Raw genomic sequence first — 21,195 nt, forward strand, 5'->3', positions numbered from 1 at the left:
AGGTGCACAGGGACAGTACCTTCCACTACTGCTAGTCATTCCCTTTCCTGTTACACTCACAAATTGAGCAGGGAAAACAAACTATTTGTAAGCTTCCATACGAGCCCTGATTTATCTTGTGCTCACGGCACTTCCACAATTTGTATGCTGATGGCATTAGGACTGCTCAACAGTCTTTCAAATACAATTCTCTAAACTTTTAACTGTGTTTCGAAAAAGAACATCTCCTTTCCCCCAGGATATTCCATCCGAGTTCATGAAGTATTACTGTAACATTCGACATATCTTGATTTCACCAACTGGCAACAAATCTGCAACATGCCTCTGAATTGGTGTGTTAATTTAACCCGATCTTGTAGGGATCCCGAATTCTGTAACAGTGATCAAGAATGGGTCACCCAAGTACTCTGTATGCATCTCCTTTATAGATGAGCTACACTTTATGAGAATTATCTCAAAAAACTGAAGCAGAGCATTCACTTTCCCTTGTGCAACACAACTAGCTCTTTAGTCTCACGAAGTACTGATAGCTATTGACATGGGATGTAAAACTGATTTCATATTTTTTTATTTCCAGTAGTCTTTTGACATCGTTCCTCAGAAGCTACTTCTATTCAAATTACATGTCTATGGCATGTGAATTCAGGTTTTCTTGTCAGAAAGGTCACAACTCGTCGTCACTGATGGGAAGTCACAGAATAAAACAGAAGTGACATCAAGTGTTTCCCAAGCAAGTGTTACAGGCCCTCTGCTTTTCCTGATCTACATAAATAATTTAGGAGATACTCTGAGCAGCCCTCTTAGACTATTTGTGGAGAAGTCATCCACATAAATACCACAAGGAATATGCTAAATTTTGGTTACGCAATACATCACACAAATCTAAAGGCTGTAAATTCAACTAAATACTTAAGTATTACAACTACAAATACCTTAAATTCAAGTGATCACATATACAATATTGAGGGGCAAGCTACCAAAGACCACAATTTATTGGCAGAACACTTAAAGAAAGCAACACGTCAACTAAAGACACTGCTTATACCATGCTCGTCCACCGTCTTGAGGAGACGGATGAGGAGATTAGTGTTTACCACCCTGTTGACAACATGGTCATTAGAGACGGAGCTCAACCTCAAATTAAGGAAGGATAGGAAAGGAAATAGGCCATGTCGTTTCAAAGCAACCATCCCGGTATTTGCCTGAAACAATTTAGAGAAATCATGGAAAGCCTAAATCAGGACGGCCGGAAGCGGGTTTGAACCGTTGTCCTTCCAAATGCGAGTCCAGTGTGCTAACCACTGCACTGCCTTGCTCAGTCTCGCCCTCTTCTGGAGTAATACTGTGTTGTGTGGGGCCGCATCACATAGGATTGACGGAGGACTCAAAAAAGTTCAAAGAAGGTAAGTTCATTTTGTATTATCCCAAAATAAGGAGAATGTGCCATGGGTGTGATACACAAATAGGGGTGGCAATCGTTGAAACAAAGGATCTTTTCACGAAAATTGGAACACTGACTTTATCTTCAGAGTGTGAAAATATTTTTCTGGCACTTACATCCATACGGAGAAATGATCATCATAATAAAATAAGAGGAATCAGGAAATATTTAAGTTTTCATTTTTCCTGCAAGTTGTTCGAGAGTAGAATGGTAAAGAAATACCCTGAAGGTGGTTCAATGAACCATCTCCCTGGCACTTAATTGTGAATTGCAGAGTAATCATGTAAATGCAGATGTAGATGTACGAAGATCTTATGTACTCATTCTATTTTATGTTGCTTTGCAACAGTACACCTCGATATTTAGTAAAAATGATTGTGTCAAGCAGCCCATGTCTAAAACAGTATTTGAACATTATAGACATATTTCTCCTATTCATCTGCCAAAATTTAGCTTTTTCCTGATTTACTGCCAGTTGTTATTCATTGCATCAAATAGAAATTATGTCCACATCATTCCGTATTCTCCAACAGTTACTTAAAGACGTAGCGTGAGAGCTGCATACACTAGTGTCATCTGCAAGCAGTTACAGAATGGTGCTAATCCTGCCTTTCAGATGGTTTGTAGAACAGCAAATGGAAATACAATGCTCAACCACTGCAGATTTGTTAGGCTGGGGAAAAGGGATGTGCTATTGGTGTTTAAGGCGCTGTGGATTTCCTGACTCAGTGCTTGCTACAGTTTTATATCAGGCACTTAAGTTTATCTATGAGTGGCTTATCTATGATACATGCACATTTTACTCCAGAGTATATTTTTAAATCATGTGGTTTCCAAATTTCAGCATTTAAATACATATGCCTGAACACACAGAAGTCACCCTGAAGAAACTATATGATCAACAGCTAAATCATCGGAAACTGAAGTACTGCCATTCTGGACACATGACTGAAAGGTGCTGGAATAATAAATTTCTTTTTGTGATTATTAGCTGAGCATTTGACTCAGATTCCACTTTCTGCTTTGCATACCTTTCTTTTAAGTTTCAGTTATCTATCTTTGGACTCGTTTCATGTATCCTGCCACAAAGTACTCTCGTGCCAACCTCTTCATCTCAAAGAAGCACTTGCAAGCCATCTGATGTCCTCAATTAATTGTTGGATTATTCCAATCTTAGTCTTCCCCTACAATTTTTACCTTTTACAGCACCTTCTAGTACCACAAAAGTTATCCCCTGATGTCTTAACACATGCTGTATCATCCCGTCCCTTCTTTTTGTCAGTGTTTTCCGTATGTTTCTTTCTTCATTGATTCTGTGGAATACTTCCTTATTCCTTATATCTTATCAGTCTACCTACTTTTCCAGCACCCTGTACATTCTCAGAAATTTCTTCCTGAATTAAGGCACATGTTTGATACTAGCAAACTTCTTTTTTCCAAGAATGGCCTCTCTGCCTGGACTGCTTTTTATATCCTCCTTGCCTCATCTGTCATATGTTATTTTGATTCAAAGGTAGCCGAATTCCTTAACTTCATCTACTTCACAGTCACCAATTTTGATGTCAATTTTATCTCTAATCTCATTTCTGATACTTCTTTCTTCAATTTACTCTCAAGCCAAAGTGTGTGCACATTAAAATGTTCATTACTTTCAACAGGTCCTGTAATTCATCTTCACTTTCACTGAAAATAGCACTGTCATAAGGAAATGTTGTCATTGATATCCTTTCACCATGAACTCCATTCCATCATTGTTTCTTCGGTGTGTAGATTCAAGACAGAGCAGGGGCGAAAGACTGCATGCCTGTCTTACACCGTTACACACTTTGTCCTGGGTCTTCAATTCTTATTGGTCCCTCTCCATTCTTGGACATATTAAACATTATCCACGTTTCCCTACAGCTTACTCTTATTTTTCTCAGAATTTCAAATATCTTGGAACACTTTACACAGTGGAGCACTTTTTCTAGGTCAACAAATGCTCCAAGCATGTTTCGACTTTTGCTAAGTATTGCTTCTAATACCACTTGTAAAGTCAGGAGTGCCTCTGTGGAGTCTTCACACTGCTACAGAAAATATAAAGCCACATACCTGCAGCAGCAGCAGCAGCAGCAGGCTGAGAACCATCAGCGACCGGCTGCTGCGGCAGCCAGTTCCCGCCGGCAGCTTGCGGCTGCCCCACTCCTGCCGCCACCAACTGCTGCTGACCCGGCACCTGCCTCAGCACTGCACCAGCCTGCTGGAGGACCTACGATGTCAGCACCACACATTACATAACAGCAGAGGAAAGAGAAGAAAGCTGAAGATCAGCTCAATGCTAACTAGAAAAGTTTCAAGGTTTAGAATATGAGGATCAGCATAAAATTCTGCAAAATTCAATAAAAAAGTGTCTCAATTTAATTGATAATGGAAAGAGTAGTAGCAAAACAAGCCATGTGACAAACCAGTGAGATAAAAGTATAGGTGTACGTGGGAAATATGTAAAAATCAAGGACAGATTTCTACCTTACTAACTACTATTCCATTCATGCTTTTCCCTCTTTTCTTACATGTATGAACCACTGCTGTCAAGCATCTGCCTGCGTGTTATGTTTGTATACTTTACTACAATATTCCCTTATTATGTGAAGCATTTGAACCAAACACTACGTTCCTTATGTTACTAGAATTCGTGTCTTAAATTTGTTCACTTTTCAAAATGAACTACACCTCATTTCCTTAGCTCCCAAAAGCAATTTTTTGTCAACGAAAACTTGCAATCAAACAAATTTTTATTGCTAATGGTATACAGGTATTATTTAGCCAATAACTATTTTCAAATCTTTGGGGTACTTATTGGACTTCACCATTGGACGTTACAATTTTCAGCTTCTGTAACAAATATATTAGAAATAATTCCAATCCTGCAAACTCAAAATACATAGCAGTTGTCAAAACAGCAATAAAAATGGAAGCACAAGCATTTACTTCTCCATAATGAACAACACAACATTTATACTAGCTTTATATGCTTGTATACTTTTAAGAGAAATTTTCTTACAAATGGAAAATGTGTGTAATACATTGCAGGACAATGATGTTACCTGTAAAGACATTAGACAACTTAGTAGTTTTTACATATAACAATTAAGATATTTATTTACCTAATGTGTAACCAGCCCCCTTATAATAAGGAAGTCCATCATTACAACATATTGAATTCTCATGCTAATTGCTCTGTGCCTTTTGTTACCAAGCATAATGTCAGCTACAGAAATTTTCCCTACCTTTTGTGTAGAATAATAGACTGACCGACAAAAAAAAGTGTAGCGTCCAGAAGACATGGTCAGATGCTTATCTTACTTCTTACATTTACACACCACTGCTGGATACGTAAATGATTAGAGCTGCACTTCTTTGTGGCAGGTAGAACAGCCACCAGAGTACATTAGTACTGTTCGCATTTCGTGTTGTTAACAGGCCTGGTAGAGTATGTCAGGGGGGTGAAAAGTGTCAGATGCTGAACGAACACTGTGAAGGACATGCAGATGCTGCATACACATGTGAAGCAGCATGACAGAGTTTGAAAAGATGCCTTATTGTGGCTTGCCCTTGGCCAGCTGGTCGAATCGTGGAGTATCAGATTTTTGCCCACATTCGGATGTGGCAGTGGACTTCATTGGACTGTATGGGAACATGAAGAACGTCACACTTGCCATCAATGTTCTGGTTGACCTCACCTGAACATCACAAGGAAGGACCACCGTATTTGAGCACCAAACACATTGTAATCCCTTCATATCTGCACCCGCCATCCTAGAACAAGTAATAGGCTCACTGCAAAATTTTGTGTCACAACGCACCACAGATTGGAGACTAGCAGCAGCCGGACATGGGAATTACTGTCCCTCCCATAGGCTGCTATTAACACCACAACACACAAAGTTGAATTTGGAAAGATGCTGTGACTGGGAGGCATGGGCTGTTAATGAATGGTGTTACAGTGTTTAGCACCATATTACAGTTCTTCACTATGCCTGATGAGACATGGGCAATGATTTCAGTGACAATACAGAGAGGGGACTCACTGTTGCAATGTGTTGGAGAGGCACTCTTGGCGTCATTGTGTATGTCTGTGGGGTGGGGAGGGAGTGGATTGATTATGACTTAAGGTCAAGGCTGGTAGTGTCTGAGGGAACTCTGTGCAAAAATACATCATAGACAACCTGCAGTCCCATGTGTTAACTCCCATGCAACAGTATGTTGGTGCCATGTATAAACAGGACAAGGTTCATATACATAAGACATTTCTCTATGAACTGTCTGCAAGATGTTGAGGTACTCCCATGTCCAGCAAGATCTCCAGATCCGCCCCTATAGAACATGTGTCAATCCAATTCGAATGTCAATTCTGTCCCAGTGCCAATACCCAGGATAAGTTACAACAGTTGTGGGCCAGGATACAACAATTTACGACACTCTTCACAAATAAATCAGTGCCAGAGGAAGTGCAACATTTTTCTGATAACTGGGCTCATACTGCCAAGTTCTTTGTAAATTTCATTCAATAGTGTAATCGCCAAAATAAATTCACATACCCTCTCAAATTTACTGATCTACTGGAACTAGTGTATTGACACTGTGATGTGATCTAAGATTCAATTAATTCTGAGCATCGACCCAACAGTAATTTTACATGTAACTGCATGCAACAAAGATTCCAATACAGATCTTTGCCTTATGCATATAATGCTCATACCAGCTGAGTTATGCATGGGTTATTCATTGTTCTTTATTCTTTAGTATATTTGTCTTATGTCTGATTTCAAATGAAGGCTCTCAGTGGCGTCCGTCTGACACCTTACGATCCAGTCACGGAACAGAGTGCTGCAGGTTGCCATCCTGTTAAGGCACCTGCAACTCAACCAGAACCCATCCTGCTTGCGACATCTGCTGCAGTATCTGTGGGTGCCACATCTACCAGATTCAGCACTGTTGTGGCGGCACTAACTCACCTCCGCAAGCCATGTGATACTGGCCTAACTTCGCAGTTTTCATAAGGACGCCGCCCAGCAGCTAGTCAATCAATGCAAGATTCAGGCTCAATGCTTAACATCATGTTCTGTGTATGTAGCTGTCAGAGCCATGCATGCCCGCTGGGACCTCAGATGTCACCAGGGCTGCATATAAACACTGCATATAGACTAGAATGGCTTCCTTCCTTTGCTCCGGTGTTTCTTGTATACACTGTTTAATTGCATCCATCTGCTTCTCTTGCTCCCTGTCAATATTTAACCCTCTTTTGTGTTTTTGTCACTGATCTCACTTGCCTGTTTGCCATGGCTACTTCTGCGCAGGACTTGTGACCCCTGCAGCTTTGCCAGTTATGGGGCTGACGTGCACCGCTAGACCAAGGCACCACTCACTTGACTAGGAAATTTTCTGTGCAAAGTCCTCATGCACTATAGATGGGATAGCACAGACTGTTTATCACACACAGTATCTCCTGCACACCACTGGGCTACTTCTACGGCACCTCATATGTCACAATATTCCCCCTGCCTGGGACTCATCTCTGCTCCCTCAGAAATTTGACAATATCTTGGATTCACGGCCCAAATTCTGTGCTTCATGTAACCACCTCCTTCATGTTTCTGCTGTTCCAGATGTTTCTCTTCGGGCCACCTCCAGCCCCTCTTCCTCTCGCACACTTGCCTCCAGCATTGCCTCCTCCGACACTGCCCTGGCACCTCCTACCCCAGCGCAGCCAGCCCGATCGACACCCCTCTCTGACGGAAAATCTCTTGTACTTTCGGTACCCTCAGCACCCATCCGTTCTGTGGACCCCATTCACCATCCTATGGAGGCATCACTCATCTCTTTTCTGCTTCTACCTAACCTGGTCTGTCACCTCCAGATGCATCTCCCACAGTTCTGTCTGTCGCTGCTGGTTCGGTGTCCTCCTTCCCCTCTTGGACCATCTCTCTTCTCAGTGTGAGTTGCGTCCATTTTCTGTTCTCACATTCTTCTCCGACAGGCACTTCCACGGTGCGCAACCCGCTTTCTGTGGGACCCTGTCTGATGCCACCATGTCCTGGTCGCTACTCCCATACATCTTTCATCACAATAAAAAATGTCTTATCAAAAATACGTTCAGCCATATAAATTTCCATTTTTTTTTTCCTTTTTGTTACCAGTTTTGGCATTGGACCACACTCTCTTCAGGATGCCCTGACCGACATGTAGGAATAATCCCACCTCTTGCACAATCAAAACAGGGGCCAGCACACAATTACTGGTATCCATAGAGTTCTTACTTCTTTTGAATAAGGCAATCCCTTCATTCATCAATTGCAGATTGTTACACAAACATTCAAACCAAACCAGTCAAATATAAAAATCAGTTCATCACTTTCATTTCATGCGGCCTCTGACTTCCCTGCACCTTCCATTCTGCGGTCTTTGAAGTTTCGCCCCAAGGCCTGGTCACGCGTTGTTCCATCGCCTTCAGTGGACTGGTGCCATTTCTCAATGAGAGCCCTTTATGTGTCTTCATTTTTCCAGGTCTACTCCTCACCTTATCCACCTTCCTGTCTGCATGGTGTCTGCCCTTCACTGGCCACACTCAATGCTGCTTGTGCCCTATCCTGGGAGCCCTTGGTCGAGGCCGATTTTCCTTCCCAGTATGGCTCAGCACCTAGGCTCTTCGTCATAACACAGCAGCAATGCGTCCACCAAACTCAAGGGGCATCTTGGTACCACTGTCACGCTCGGACCCAGCTGCTCCCACGTCCTCTCAAGCCATTACTATCTGACTGGCCGCACTGGCAGCCTCTCACCATAATGGCTACCATTGGTTTGAGCGTCTATCTCCCACTGGCCGCCAGCACCCTGGTGCTGTTCTCCCGCCCAGCCTCCATCAGGACCACACAGCACACCTTGCAGCCACCATGTGGGGTGCCTGCCACACTGTTCCAGCACCACTGCATCCGACACTTCTTCTGAACCCAAACCCACCATATCACACACCAGCAGCCCAGATGCTGTCCTCCACCGTCGGTCCTTCCCTTATGCTTCATGTGCCATCAGCTCCTGCCTCCTTTGTGCCTTCATCTTTTCGGTGTGATGGCGACATCACCCATCCTCTGTCATCCCAGCTGACTGCATCTTATTCCTTCCAAGCCCTTTGAATCATCACCATTTCTGCATATTGCCAACATTTCTTCAGGGTGTGGGGCATGCACTGGGTTTCTTCTCTAACAGACCCCTTTGTGAATCTCAATGTACTTTCTCCCAGATCTGCTCCTCACCGGACTGCAATTTTGGTCGCCTCCTGTGTCCTCAAGAGCTTTCTCTTTCAAGCATAGTGCCAGGCTCTTCTCTTCAGGGCACTCCCTCCGAGCTTTTAGTTGGACTTCATCGATGCTTCTGTTCTACAGTCCTTGCCTTGCCTCACCTGGTCACTACACCTTCAACAGCTCAGTCACTTCCAATCAGCCACTTTAAATCCACATCCAGCCATCAAAATTAAGGTTTTCCATGATTTTCCCAAATTGCTCAGGCACATGCTGGGATGATTCCTTTGAAAGGGCATGGCCAATTTCCTTCCCTAACCTTGAAACATTGCAAGCTTATCATCTGTCTCTCATGACCTTGGTGTCAATGGAATGTTAACTCTAACCTTTCTTCCTTAATTTTTCAAAACTTTCTAAATATCTTTTTAACCATCCATAATTCACTGTTGTGTAATACTATACTCCAGACATAACATTTAGCAATCTTTTCCTGAGTTCCATTGGAACTCTTCTAGATGTTAATAACTACACCACCTTTTCAAATGCTCTCTTCTCCATTGATATCCTTCTTATTTCTTCAGTACAGCTTCCATTCCACATCATTAAACTTCCGGGTACAGAATTGATTTCATTTGTTCTACATTTTTTCTTTCTCCAAATTTGTTACTGGAGCTTCCTTCTTACTTATTCGCATCATTTTTGTCTTTCCTGCACCTACCTTCATTCCATATTACACGGCCCTTCTTGCAATACTCTTCCAATATTTGCTTTAGCTCCTCTTGTGAGTCTACCAGCACTGAAAAATGATTCATCTGAAAGTTAATAATATTCTCAGTATTTTTTATGTGTCCTTCGACGAGTTGGTGCTGCCACTATTTGATGAGTTGTTACCTATATCCCTCGAATTATTTACATTCCACCAGCACTTTTCATTACCATATTTACGTGGAATTTTTGTAGTACGTACATGCTGCTACAGTGTGAAAGAGATGTGGAGACTTTGTATGTCATATATTTGTTGCCTTATTAATAGTCTATCTTACTATTCATATTTTCATAGTTCCCATCATACAGAAGCTATTCTGTGTTTGTTAGGTCATGTCTTGTCACACACATCAAAAGATACTTCTGAAATTAATAATGGCATTAACCAGTGTATTTTTGCAATTTCTTTACTATCTGAGTATCATAAAAAAGCCTAGTTTTATCTCGAGCTATAGTTGAAAATACATTGACTCTTAAACTAAGAGTCATTTTTATACTGTCATACTCAATATTCAAACAGGTGTGCTTTCCTTGCCACAGTGAATGTGCAGCATGCCAGAAAACAAAAGAATGGTAATTAAAAAACTACAAAATTGTGCATACTTCTTACATCAAGTATTTGAGTGCATCTGGTGGCATGCAGACCATGCAGTCCAACATCAAAGAAATTTGTGAAACAGTAACCAACTCATACAGACAACCAGGCTAGTCAGAGTGCAAATGGTAGCTCTTGCTTCAAAATATATTAGAGATTTTTATAATTAAAGTTTCTAAACTTATACTCTAAATCTTATTACAGCAGTAGCAGCAACAGCAGCACAGAAATTTCCTTCCGATACAGTCCCTAAGGGCACCTTATCCTGCACTGTACACTAAATGCATTTAAATGAAGTCTCATTTTTGTCATGACTCAGAAAATCCTCATAATATTCCTTAATATACCACATTCTCCTTCTGCTTTCCAGTCCAAGACACGTACGTAAACAATAATGATCTCAATTGGTTACAATATACCTGTTCAATATGTTTTGATTAAGGATCTGTAGTTACAAGCCTGCCACTAAACACACCTCTAATTTTCAAATGACAATTTGGAGAAGTAGGTATTTTCAAGCTAGAAAACAAACACTTCAATGGTTCACAATGAAAGATGATGAAATTTCAATATTAAACAGGCTTCAGTCTCAGGAGGAATACCATCACACAATGATGTTCCATGAAGAGTTATGTGAATATTTCAACCTAAGTATCTCTGCTTAACACTATAAAATGTTGGGCAAATGCTCTCTGGGTAGCCAAATTGCACATTTATTGGTAGTCACACGACGTTAATATTTCTGTGCCCTCCCTTATCAAATAGATACACATCAGCTCTTCTCTAAGCACCAAATATCAAATGAAAATGATTACTTTTTAATAGTCATCCTCTTCTGACTGGTTTGATGGAACCTGCCATGCTACTTTACCATAGCTTTAATTTTTGCAATTTGCCTCAATGCTTTCCCCGTACACTACATACACATTTCTATAGTCTGAAGTCAGTCACTGAATGAGGGACTTGGCTGCATGTCGCTTCTCATGCTTACAGAGAATCTTCATGTTAAGATATTTTCAGATCAGTCTTTAAATGAAAAAAACCAGGTCAAGTCATACAATGTGCAGTCTGCAGTGCATGGACCTGCCTTACCATTTACAAATTAGTTCTTGTCAAATGACAGACACAGACATAGTAGTAGTATGCAATCACCCCTTGTACCCTGTTCAAATTTAACCATTATCTGCTTTATTTCTGGGAGACATTGTGAATACATGATACTGTAATAGTTTAGAGAGGATTACAGCAAGGGTTCATTCTGCCTGTAAAAGTTCACACTAAAAAGTGTCAATGTACAATGACAAAATTATGAGAAGGGTATGTTGCTATTCGCCATATAGATGAGATGACAGGCACAATAAAAAGACTGCTAAACATGTGACTTTTGGGTAAAAGGCCTTCTGCTAAAGTAGACAAACACACACACACACACACACACACACACACACACACACACACGTATGTATGTACAAGACCACTGTCTCTGACCACTGAGGCCTCAGGTCATGGGCGGGTGAGTTGTGCTTGTGTGTGTGTGTGTGTGTGTGTGTGTGTGTGTGTGTGTGTGTGTGTGTGTGTGTGTGTTTGTTTGTTTTGGCTGATAGCTCATATGTTTAGTAGTCTTTTTGTTATGCCTGCTGCAACTTAGCGTCTACTCTATATGGTGAGTAGCAATCTATTCTTTTCACAATACTGTCAATATTCTGTCCTGGATTTTGCACTGTTCTTCATACAACGAAATTTTCACAATATGTGACCAACATGTGTATCACACAACAAAAATTTCTTTCTCTCTTTTACAGTGTCTGAGCACAACTTGACACACAGTCACGCAAGAAAGAGAATGTATGTAACAAATGTGGAGGTTCCATTACGAGTGGCCAACACTGGAAATACTGAATATCATTGGTCTCTTCCAATGTAAATTTCATGAAATTACATGCAGTCCTACAAGTCTGACACTGAAATACTCTCCATGCACACAACATACTTGGACACTGTGATACTGTGTGTGTGTGTGTGTGTGTGTGTGTGTGTGTGTGTCAGAAGTAGCAGATAACAATACTCAAGGTTTACTGGCCGGCACCCAGCAGGCAACCATGCTGGCTGTCCCTTTGGAACAGAGAGATGAACTTGTCTATACCCGGGCTGCTGAAACATTTTACTTCAAGGTCACTCCCCGAGTGAGGAGCACAAGGCGCTGTGTCTTCTGAACCAGTAACAGCACCGCTACAAAAGCCGGTTCTGGTGTCGTTGCTCCCACATTGCCGGCTTCTGTGTAAACATTGTATGTTAGTGCGCAACTGCCTTCTTTTGTGTTGTGTTGTGTTGTGTTACCACCTCGACTACAGTTTCTGTTTATTAAACAACATCACCAAAATGACACTGTTCACCAAGCGACAATCCATTGCACCATGGAGTGCCATTAAACAGTCAGTCTTTAGAATTGCTACAGAGGATGCATGAGTTTTATGAGCAAGAAAAAGGATTTGTTTCTGTTCATGAGCAGGTGTCGATTTCTGCCGATAAAGTTTCAGAGCGCACCTCGGAAACTCTAGGACTCAGTCAAAGAACAGTTATAAGAGACGGTGTGCTACTTCAAGATGTACAAGATACTGAAGTAAACTATGTGGAACAAAGCCCCAGAGGGAAAACAGTGTGTTTTTAAGTACTCGTGGAAAGAAAAAAAATCAGCCTCGTCCAATTACAGATATTGATTCTTTCCAAACTGATGCAATTTGTCGGCACATGTACGAATATTATAAAGGAAACAATACCCCACAATAGCGAAGTTGCTAATTTCTTTAAAAGAAAGTGAACTTTTCTCAGAAGGAAAACATCACTTAAGGTGGTATTAAAAAGTATGGGTTTTGTTTTCAAAAGTTAGATGGGCAAAAGCTCTTACTTGAAAAAGCTCACGTTGTTGCAACTTCTAGCATTTTCTTACACAAAATTGTAGGAAAGGACATACACTCAGTCATATGGTTAGATGCTGGAGAATCAGTTGATAAATACTGGACAGATGATACTTCAAATAGCAGTGGTCATCAGCCAACAGGAAGAGGATACCAATTAATTGTGGCCCATGCGGGATCTTCAAACGGCTTAGTGGCTGAAGGACTTTTAGTTTTTCAATCGAGAGAAACTGGTGACTATCATGAGGATATGAATTACTCATGGTTTCTACAGTGTTTTAAAAATTTGTTGCTCCAGTTTAGTGTTCCGACAGTGTTTGTGATGGGCAATGCACCATATTATTCTGTAATTTTAGACGAAACTCCCACCACTAGTGGCCATAAAGAACGTGACAAAACTGTTGTTATATTTGCTCGTTAAACAAAATAAGCCTGTCACGTCTAAATACATTGTAGATGAAATTGCAAGCAAACAGGGTCATATGGTAATTAGGTTACTGCCTTATCACTGCCATTTTACTCCAATTGAATTGGTTTGGAGTAACGTCAAGGCGTACATTAGAAGCAATAACAAGACTTTTACAATAACAGATGTAGAAAGACTGCTACGTGAAGGTCTTGCGACCGTACACACAACCTCATGGAGGAAGAAAGTAGACCATGTTACTAAACTCGTAAGAGAAGTACAGCCTATAGACTGAATTATAAACAAAAACGAACAACTGATGACGATGATGATGGCGAAGACAACATTTTGGCACCAATTCTGATGATACTGCAGGAGAATCGGATGGAACTGCGCCACTGACATCGTACATCGGTGAGTTTAAATGTATACAGAATTAATTCTTTCTCTCTGCAACCGAGTAGGCTATGCGTGCTTTGCTTCGTTTCTTTCTACAAGGGTGGATGGTGTGTTCTTCAGTATTCTTAGGTTTACATTATTCTAGGACATTTTATATGCAACTATTCAGGTAACAATTTTGAACAACTTTTCATTGATACTGTCACTAGAGCACGTCAAAACGCGGCTCAGTCTCGCTGGCTTCTCGCTGAGTACGCAGCTCATTATCGCTGGCACAAGTGCATGAGGCGGAGATGACTGACGTCATGCTACGAAACTGAGCTGAGACGAGGATTGTTGAATATGACACGCGCCGACCCAAGACTGCAAATGCGCAAGCTGCCCGAGAGACTCGCATTATCGTAACATAGTGGTAGGCAGTAAATTGTCACAGGACTAAACTCAGCATGAGTGGTTGCTGAACCGGAACCAGTGCAATGACTACCATAAGAAAAGATGTTGTGTTGAAGAAACTTGCCGATGGGACGGACATTCTGATAAATAAAGTGGGAGTAAGGAGTGGCAGTTCCAGTTGGGAAAAATTTAAGGTAAGCCCTTCAATTATTACTAAATAATTACAGAATAGAGCTTCCGAATTCGAGATGTGATAGTATTTGATAAATCGAATCGCTTTGTTTTTGTAGAAATTTTTAATGAATTGTTGTGTCCGTAAACTAAAAGAAAAATTGGCTTCGTGAAACATACGTGAAGGTGTTTATTACGACTGTTTCAAGTGGTTGTTGAAAGAGATACACATCTTCCAGTTGGTTACGTTCAGTGCCAAAATGGAAATTGTGGAGCATTACTTTCTTACAAAGGAAGCACAACCAGAATGAACAGACATAAATGCAAGAATAATCGACACTTGTCAAGCGTTGCAGCTGCCAGTGCTGATAAAATATCTATTAGGGACAAATGTGTTTTAATGTGTGCAACAGAACTCCGACCATTTAATTTGGTAAGTGGTGAAGGATTCATAAGCTTGGCTTAAGAACTGATAAATACGGGAGCAAAATATGGACAAATCACTGTCCAAGGCGTGCTACCTTCCCCAAGGACTGTAGCACGACATATTAAGGAATTGACTGATCAAGTCAGGAGTGAACTTATTCCAGTAGTGAAAGACGCAATTGGTAAAAACCAGTGTTCAATGACGTGCGATCTGTGGACAGACGGTTACCGTAAGACCCATTACCTGACCGTCACATCCAGCTACATTGATGAATTGACAGACAAATGTAAACTAAAAAACAGTGTCAAATGTTTTTTATTCCAGTCTTTGATCACAATATCACAACATATGAACATGGAGGGTCCAAACGATGAGTTCACAGACCTTCTCTCATGGTGGAAAACAAATTCATGTGCCCTGTCGAAACTCAGCAAAGAGGTTTTCTGTATACCTGCCAGTAGTGCCTCGAGTGAAAGAAATTTTAGTAAGGCATGGATGGTACTGACTCAGAAAAGAAGTTGTCCAGATTCCAATCGCGTTAATGATATTCTCATCATCCATAACAATAAGAGAACCAAATAAGCTAAATTTGAAGCACAGAAGCAAGGGGAACTGATAACTGGTTTTATGAGGTGTATACGTAATCAAATATAATATTGAGAAGTGATAAGTAATGACTGCACAATTATGCAGTGGATATTACATTCTTCATACTAAGTAATGTAAATTGTTGTATAACTATGGTACTAACAGGAGAACAGACTCAATTGCAGTGCAATTTCTTCAGAAATGGGACTGCTGAATTAAGGTTTCAGATTAATTTGCGAAACTATATTGTACATTATTCGTTTTGACTATGTACACTTTCTTTTAATTAAATGAATTTATTATTGTGTACTACGGTCATTTACATAGCTTGAATAGAAGAAAATTGGTTGTGTATAACAATAATTTCAACGTACTGTTCAGCAGGTGGATCAAATCCTCAGCTGTTGCTTTAAATGGTTTTTCTTTTGGGTGCTATTGTATGACTGTCGATGTTCGATAGATCATTTGAATGATTCTTTTATGGAAATGACATGGAAAGAGAGTCTTTTTTTCTCTGGCTACCACATTTTCAATAGATATTCTCAAATGGAACAGAAGAAGTTGTCCAGGAGAAGTGATTTTAAGTTTGATTTAAAACTCACTTTGCTGCCTACCAGACATTTTAATTTTTAAGTTTGATTTAAAACTTACTTTGCTACCTGCCAGACATTTTATGTTATTGAGCATGTGATCAAAGATGCTTGTTGCTGCATATTGTACTCCTCTCTGAGCCACTGACAGCTTTAATAATGGCTAAGATCTTTTTCCCCTCTAGTGTTCTGCCTATGGACATCACTGTTCTTCTCAAACTGTGATGGGCTGTTTATGACGAATGTCATTAGCAAATATATGTATTTTGACAGCGCACTTAAAATGCTAACCTCCTTGAAGATTATTGTGCCTACATGATTTCCGTGAGTGAACATCGCATATTATTTTTGCTGCTCTCTTTTGTGCAATCAATACTTTCTTTCTAAGAAATGAGTTACCTAAGAACATCATTCCATACCGCATTTCTCTTTGTTGAGTTCAAGCATCGTAATCTTCAGGTTCTTCCAGCTTTAGCAACAGGTGGATACGGCTTTTTGTAGTTTTTCTTATGTCTGTTGCTGAGATTTGTATATTTTCAGTCAGAAAACACAGCATATGAAAATAAAATTGCAAGGCGGTAATGGTTAACAAAAGGGTGTCAAACAATAACAAACGGTAATTATGTACAGTGATTAATACATTAAGCACCTATGACCTGAAAAGTGGAACACCTCAAAAGGTGGTCGTTTCCTTCAAGCGTTCCAAGTATGTAGCTACAGAGCCTGCGAAAGACTGTTCGTAAGTCCAAAGCACCTGCCTTCTCGAACATTCTACTTGTACAGCGTTGTTGCAAAAGTGAAATATTTTTTATAGAACTAGGGCCTACAACAAAATAAAAATAAAACACAAAGTCACACAATTAGCTTTGATAGCAAACGTTACAAAATTAACTCTGAAACAGATAATATGTTAACCACCTTGCCCTAGTTGATGGCAATCTTTAATGCTAACAGAGGTCGTAATAAATACAGTGAACCGTATTAAGTCATTGAAGAGTGAAGAAACAGTGGGATAATAAATCTGTAGATAAATAAAGAGAAAGAAATAAACACAAGGATAAAGGCAATAAACTTCAAAACTAATTCCGCGAAAGGAAATCTTGTGTATGCGCAGTTACACACGAAATAGGAAACATTTGTAAAATGAGACGTCACTTTAAAAACAGCCGTAACTACAAAACGCGCACACACGAAACTCAACATTAATATTTATGGTAGTCAGAAAAGTGGGTGGCTGGTTTTCCTTGCTACTGCAAGAAATGACTTCGTGTTAATGCTTAGCTTAGACCCCACGATAATCGTATCATCATGTAGAAAATAATTTACAGTCGTCATCTCTTGCTTTGTCATAAGGTTCCACGATTTCCCTTGTTGCCGTCACATACAGTTTCTGAGTAACCAGAATGCCACCACTGGTAGCACTTTTACATGAAACTTTGGCAGCTTTAAATTTATAATTACGTAGACCAGATTTGTTCGAATGTCTCAGTTTTGATTTGTTCGACCAAAATCTGTCTTAAATCTCCCAAAGTGCATTCACACATACCAGCACAACTGTGACATGTCACATGTGCATGTTCCTTACTACCGTACTTGTAAGTCGGATAGCCGTACACAGTACGACCCGCATCCTGAACGGCCCCATGCGACCGGCGGCGCTGAAGGTGGCCAGCAGAGTGTGTCGGTTCGCCTCATTATCGAGACCGCGCTCTTGGAACTCGATAATCTCGCAGGCAGCATTCTCACTGCTCAGTCCCACTTACGAGAATGAGCGGGAATACGGCAACAGCTGACGGCCTCTAACTGTCACTCACTTCAGGCATTTTTATTTCTCAATTTCATATACTATCAAACGCTTTGTCTCGTCGTCATTCTCTCCATTGTTAGGAAAGCGTACTTTGTTGTACTTATGTATAAACGTTGATTGTAGCTTATATTTAAAAAATATACTTCGGAGCTGTGGGCATGTGCGGTGGCAGTTATTGCAACCTTGGAATCACAGTACAGCCAACTACACGCAAGATGTCAAATGACACTTTTCACCAGCCCAGGTATAATATGCAGGGTGAGAGTGTGCCTCCTGCGCATGGATCAACTTATCCTATGTGTGCTCTGTCGCTGTTTCAAAGTTGTGCATATGGTGAATTTTCGGTCTTGACTAGTATCTCTCATTGGCTCAATTAATACTGTGTACCGGTATGAAATGATATCTCTCTCTCTCTCTCTCTCATCCTCCTATTACGTTGAAAGAACTCAGAATACCCTTTTTCCATTAATACTTGGAAAAAAAGCAATACCAACGATACATGTTACTGAAATAAACTTTATACCACAAGTTATGTAAATGACAACACACAAGCGATTTGGATTACATATGGTTTGTACTCAATTCCTAGAAGCATCAATGGTGATTGCTAGAGAACCATAACAAGCTGTCATCCAATTGTATCCTAGACATGTTTGATGGGCAGCATGTCAGGTGAACATGTCAGACCAGTGTAGCAGGGTTACTAAACACTCTTTGAAGAAGACTCATACGTGCCTCACGACAGGCAGTGTGGGCACTTTCCTGCCAAAATACGGCATGTGGAGTTGTTAGAAGGCTCAGGACGCTAGCCTGTAATACTTCCCTGATATTCTGGTCACTGCTCAAGACTGCCTTCAATGCATTCAAGCTGAAATTATATGCTGTAACCAATGGTGCTCCAATCAATCAGGCTTCACACTTGTCTTTTATGCTGCCCAGTATTAACAATGCAAGACTGTGGTCATTGCAGAAAGACAGGAATCTGCCAAAGGCACTAAATTTTGATACACAGTAGATGGTGGGTTTGGAGAGTGGAAGCTGATGCAATGACATACATGCCACATATCTGGCCCACAGAATACCACGTCTAATTGTTGATACAGCTGGTCTCACACCTATGGTAGTCCTCCAGAGTACTGAGACAACACGACGATTAGTTTTAAAGTCTATTATGGTCACACACATGAGGTGGTAATCTCCCATATTATGGGCATATGGAATGGTCCAGAATCCACTCATCATTGAGAGCAATCTTCTTCCATCCATTGGTACCCCACACCCTTTGTGTCATAGTAATATATCCTGCATGAGCTGAAATGTTATAACAAATCCATTTCCAAGAGATCAACTGTTCTGTCCTGTATGGTCACACATGATGGTATTGTAGACTTTGATGGCAATGAGCCATACTGAGATATGTTTCCATGTTGGAACATTGTTTGACAGTTCTTCATTTCAAAAGCTGGATGCAACTGTAACCTTCCTGGTACCACAGTAAAGAGAACTATTGGGCCTATGTGTGCACAATCCCTCACATATCACTTACTTTTGGTGCGCTAATCAGTTAAAGTGGAGACTGCAATATTGTGTGTCTACTTTGACCAATAAGTAATAAGCACAGCAGCTACATAATAAATACGGTGACTACAAAATCATGTTTTGAACCATAAATTAAACAGCTGATTATCACAATTTTTACATTAAAAAAACATCATCATGAGTTACAACTATGATACTCAACCAAATGTTAATAAAATAAAGAAAACTGGAAAGAAAATAAGAGTATTGTAGAAAAAAAGAGCTATAGCTGGAGGGGAGATGAGTACACTCGGTACAAAACAAAAATATCTAGGATATTGGAATTTCACATTGAAATCAAAACAAGTATTGTAAAATAAACTTTAGCCCAAATGGAGACTGCAACAGAACATTAGAAATATATGTCTCAAATAGGAGTAATCTGAAGTGTAACAGAAAAACAAAAGCTGTTTATCAAAAATGAAGCAAGTTGGGTAACACAAAAAAAGCTGGAGTATAGCAAATGATACATAGTATGAACTAAAAAACATTAGCTTTATCATAAAGAAATAGAAGTTGGTATCGCAAATTTAGTTTGATCTTAATTATGTTGCCTTATTAACTGGTCATGAGTACGTTCAGTGCCATACAATGCATTTAAAATTATTTTCTACAAAATTATACTTTTTCAGGGAATTATTGGTCATTTTTTAATCTCATATTCCCTCAGTTAATTTCATAATAGTAAAATGCACTCCCAGAATACCTTTCAGAACTTCTGCTACCATTCAAAATATCAACAGAGTTGAAAGCAGTACTCGACTACACGGTCGCCTCCATATTTTGCAATAAAAGCACTGAGAACTTGAAAAAAAATCTTAGAATTACCAACAAAGAAAACTGGTACTTTGTTTCTCATATACAACCAAGATTACAAAAATGATATGTTTGAAAACTAGACGCCACTGCTGCAGCCACCATCTGAGATTGGATTCATTCAGGCCATTCTTTCTGGGTGATGCAGTTTCCAAAAATTCAGTGTATCATACAATGTCAATGTCTAGCCACTTCTGAAGTATGCCAAAGTGAAGAAAATCCAAGTGATTTGAATGCCAATTCATTTTCCATCCAATTACGAAGGAGGGTTGGGGTGGTAGCCTTATTATATTCTCACCAGTCAGCTGGATGATATTTACGGCATTCTTAACTTGCACATTAAAATACATAATTCTGTAACAAGTCACAGAGAGTTATATAATGGTATAGCACTCTATCTCAATTTACATGTAAGCAATCCAAGCCTAAAAAATTCTTACGATGTTGCTTTAACGAACACACTTTTCTCTGTGTCAGAGCTCAATTCACGAGTACATAAACAATTAGGTTCCTAGTACAGTACGCCGGTGAAGCTTCCTCGGTAGGTGTATGACCATTGCCAATCTTACTATCTTTCTGCCACACCTGCTGAGGACGAGGCTGTGCTTGCTGCTGTTGCTGCTGTGCTTGCTGCTGCTGCTGCTGAAGCAGCTGGCGGTGTTGTTGCACCCAGCGTAATTGCTGCTGAGGTGACAACCCGTGAGGCACTTTCACCAACTGCTGCTGTGGCTGCGGTTGTTGCTGTGGGACAGCTTGCTGTGGTTGCTGCACCACCTGCTGCTGCATAACAGGTGCCGGAGTGCCAGGAGGGGCAGCCCTCGCTAGCTGTTGTTGCTGCTGCTGTTGCTGTTACATAAACAGAGCACACCACTAAAGTGAAGGCAAGAAGTGTCATCATTAAGTACTTATGGCTGATGCTAATATTTGGTGAGACAACACATTCAACAGAAACTGTAAACCCCAGTTTTCAGTAAAGTGCCTTTGGCATATATGGTTCCAATAAAATGATTTATTTCATTAAGCAAGCAAC

The 21,195-nt window shown here is 40.4% G+C and overlaps 1 protein-coding gene across 1 annotated transcript in view; it reads right to left on the reverse strand.

Moving 5' to 3' along the window:
- Window positions 1-21,195, reverse strand: part of LOC124711240 (PAX-interacting protein 1-like) — a 175,783-nt gene that overhangs the window by 119,528 nt on the left and 35,060 nt on the right. The window contains exons 9-10 of the mRNA XM_047241200.1: window positions 20,751-21,011; window positions 3,535-3,689 (exon numbers count right to left, since the gene is read on the reverse strand). Coding sequence (XP_047097156.1) covers window positions 3,535-3,689; window positions 20,751-21,011 — 416 coding nt within the window. The remainder of the gene's footprint in view (window positions 1-3,534; window positions 3,690-20,750; window positions 21,012-21,195) is intronic.

The sequence above is a fragment of the Schistocerca piceifrons genome, chromosome 8 (assembly GCF_021461385.2).
Source record: "Schistocerca piceifrons isolate TAMUIC-IGC-003096 chromosome 8, iqSchPice1.1, whole genome shotgun sequence".
NCBI lineage: Eukaryota > Metazoa > Arthropoda > Insecta > Orthoptera > Acrididae > Schistocerca > Schistocerca piceifrons.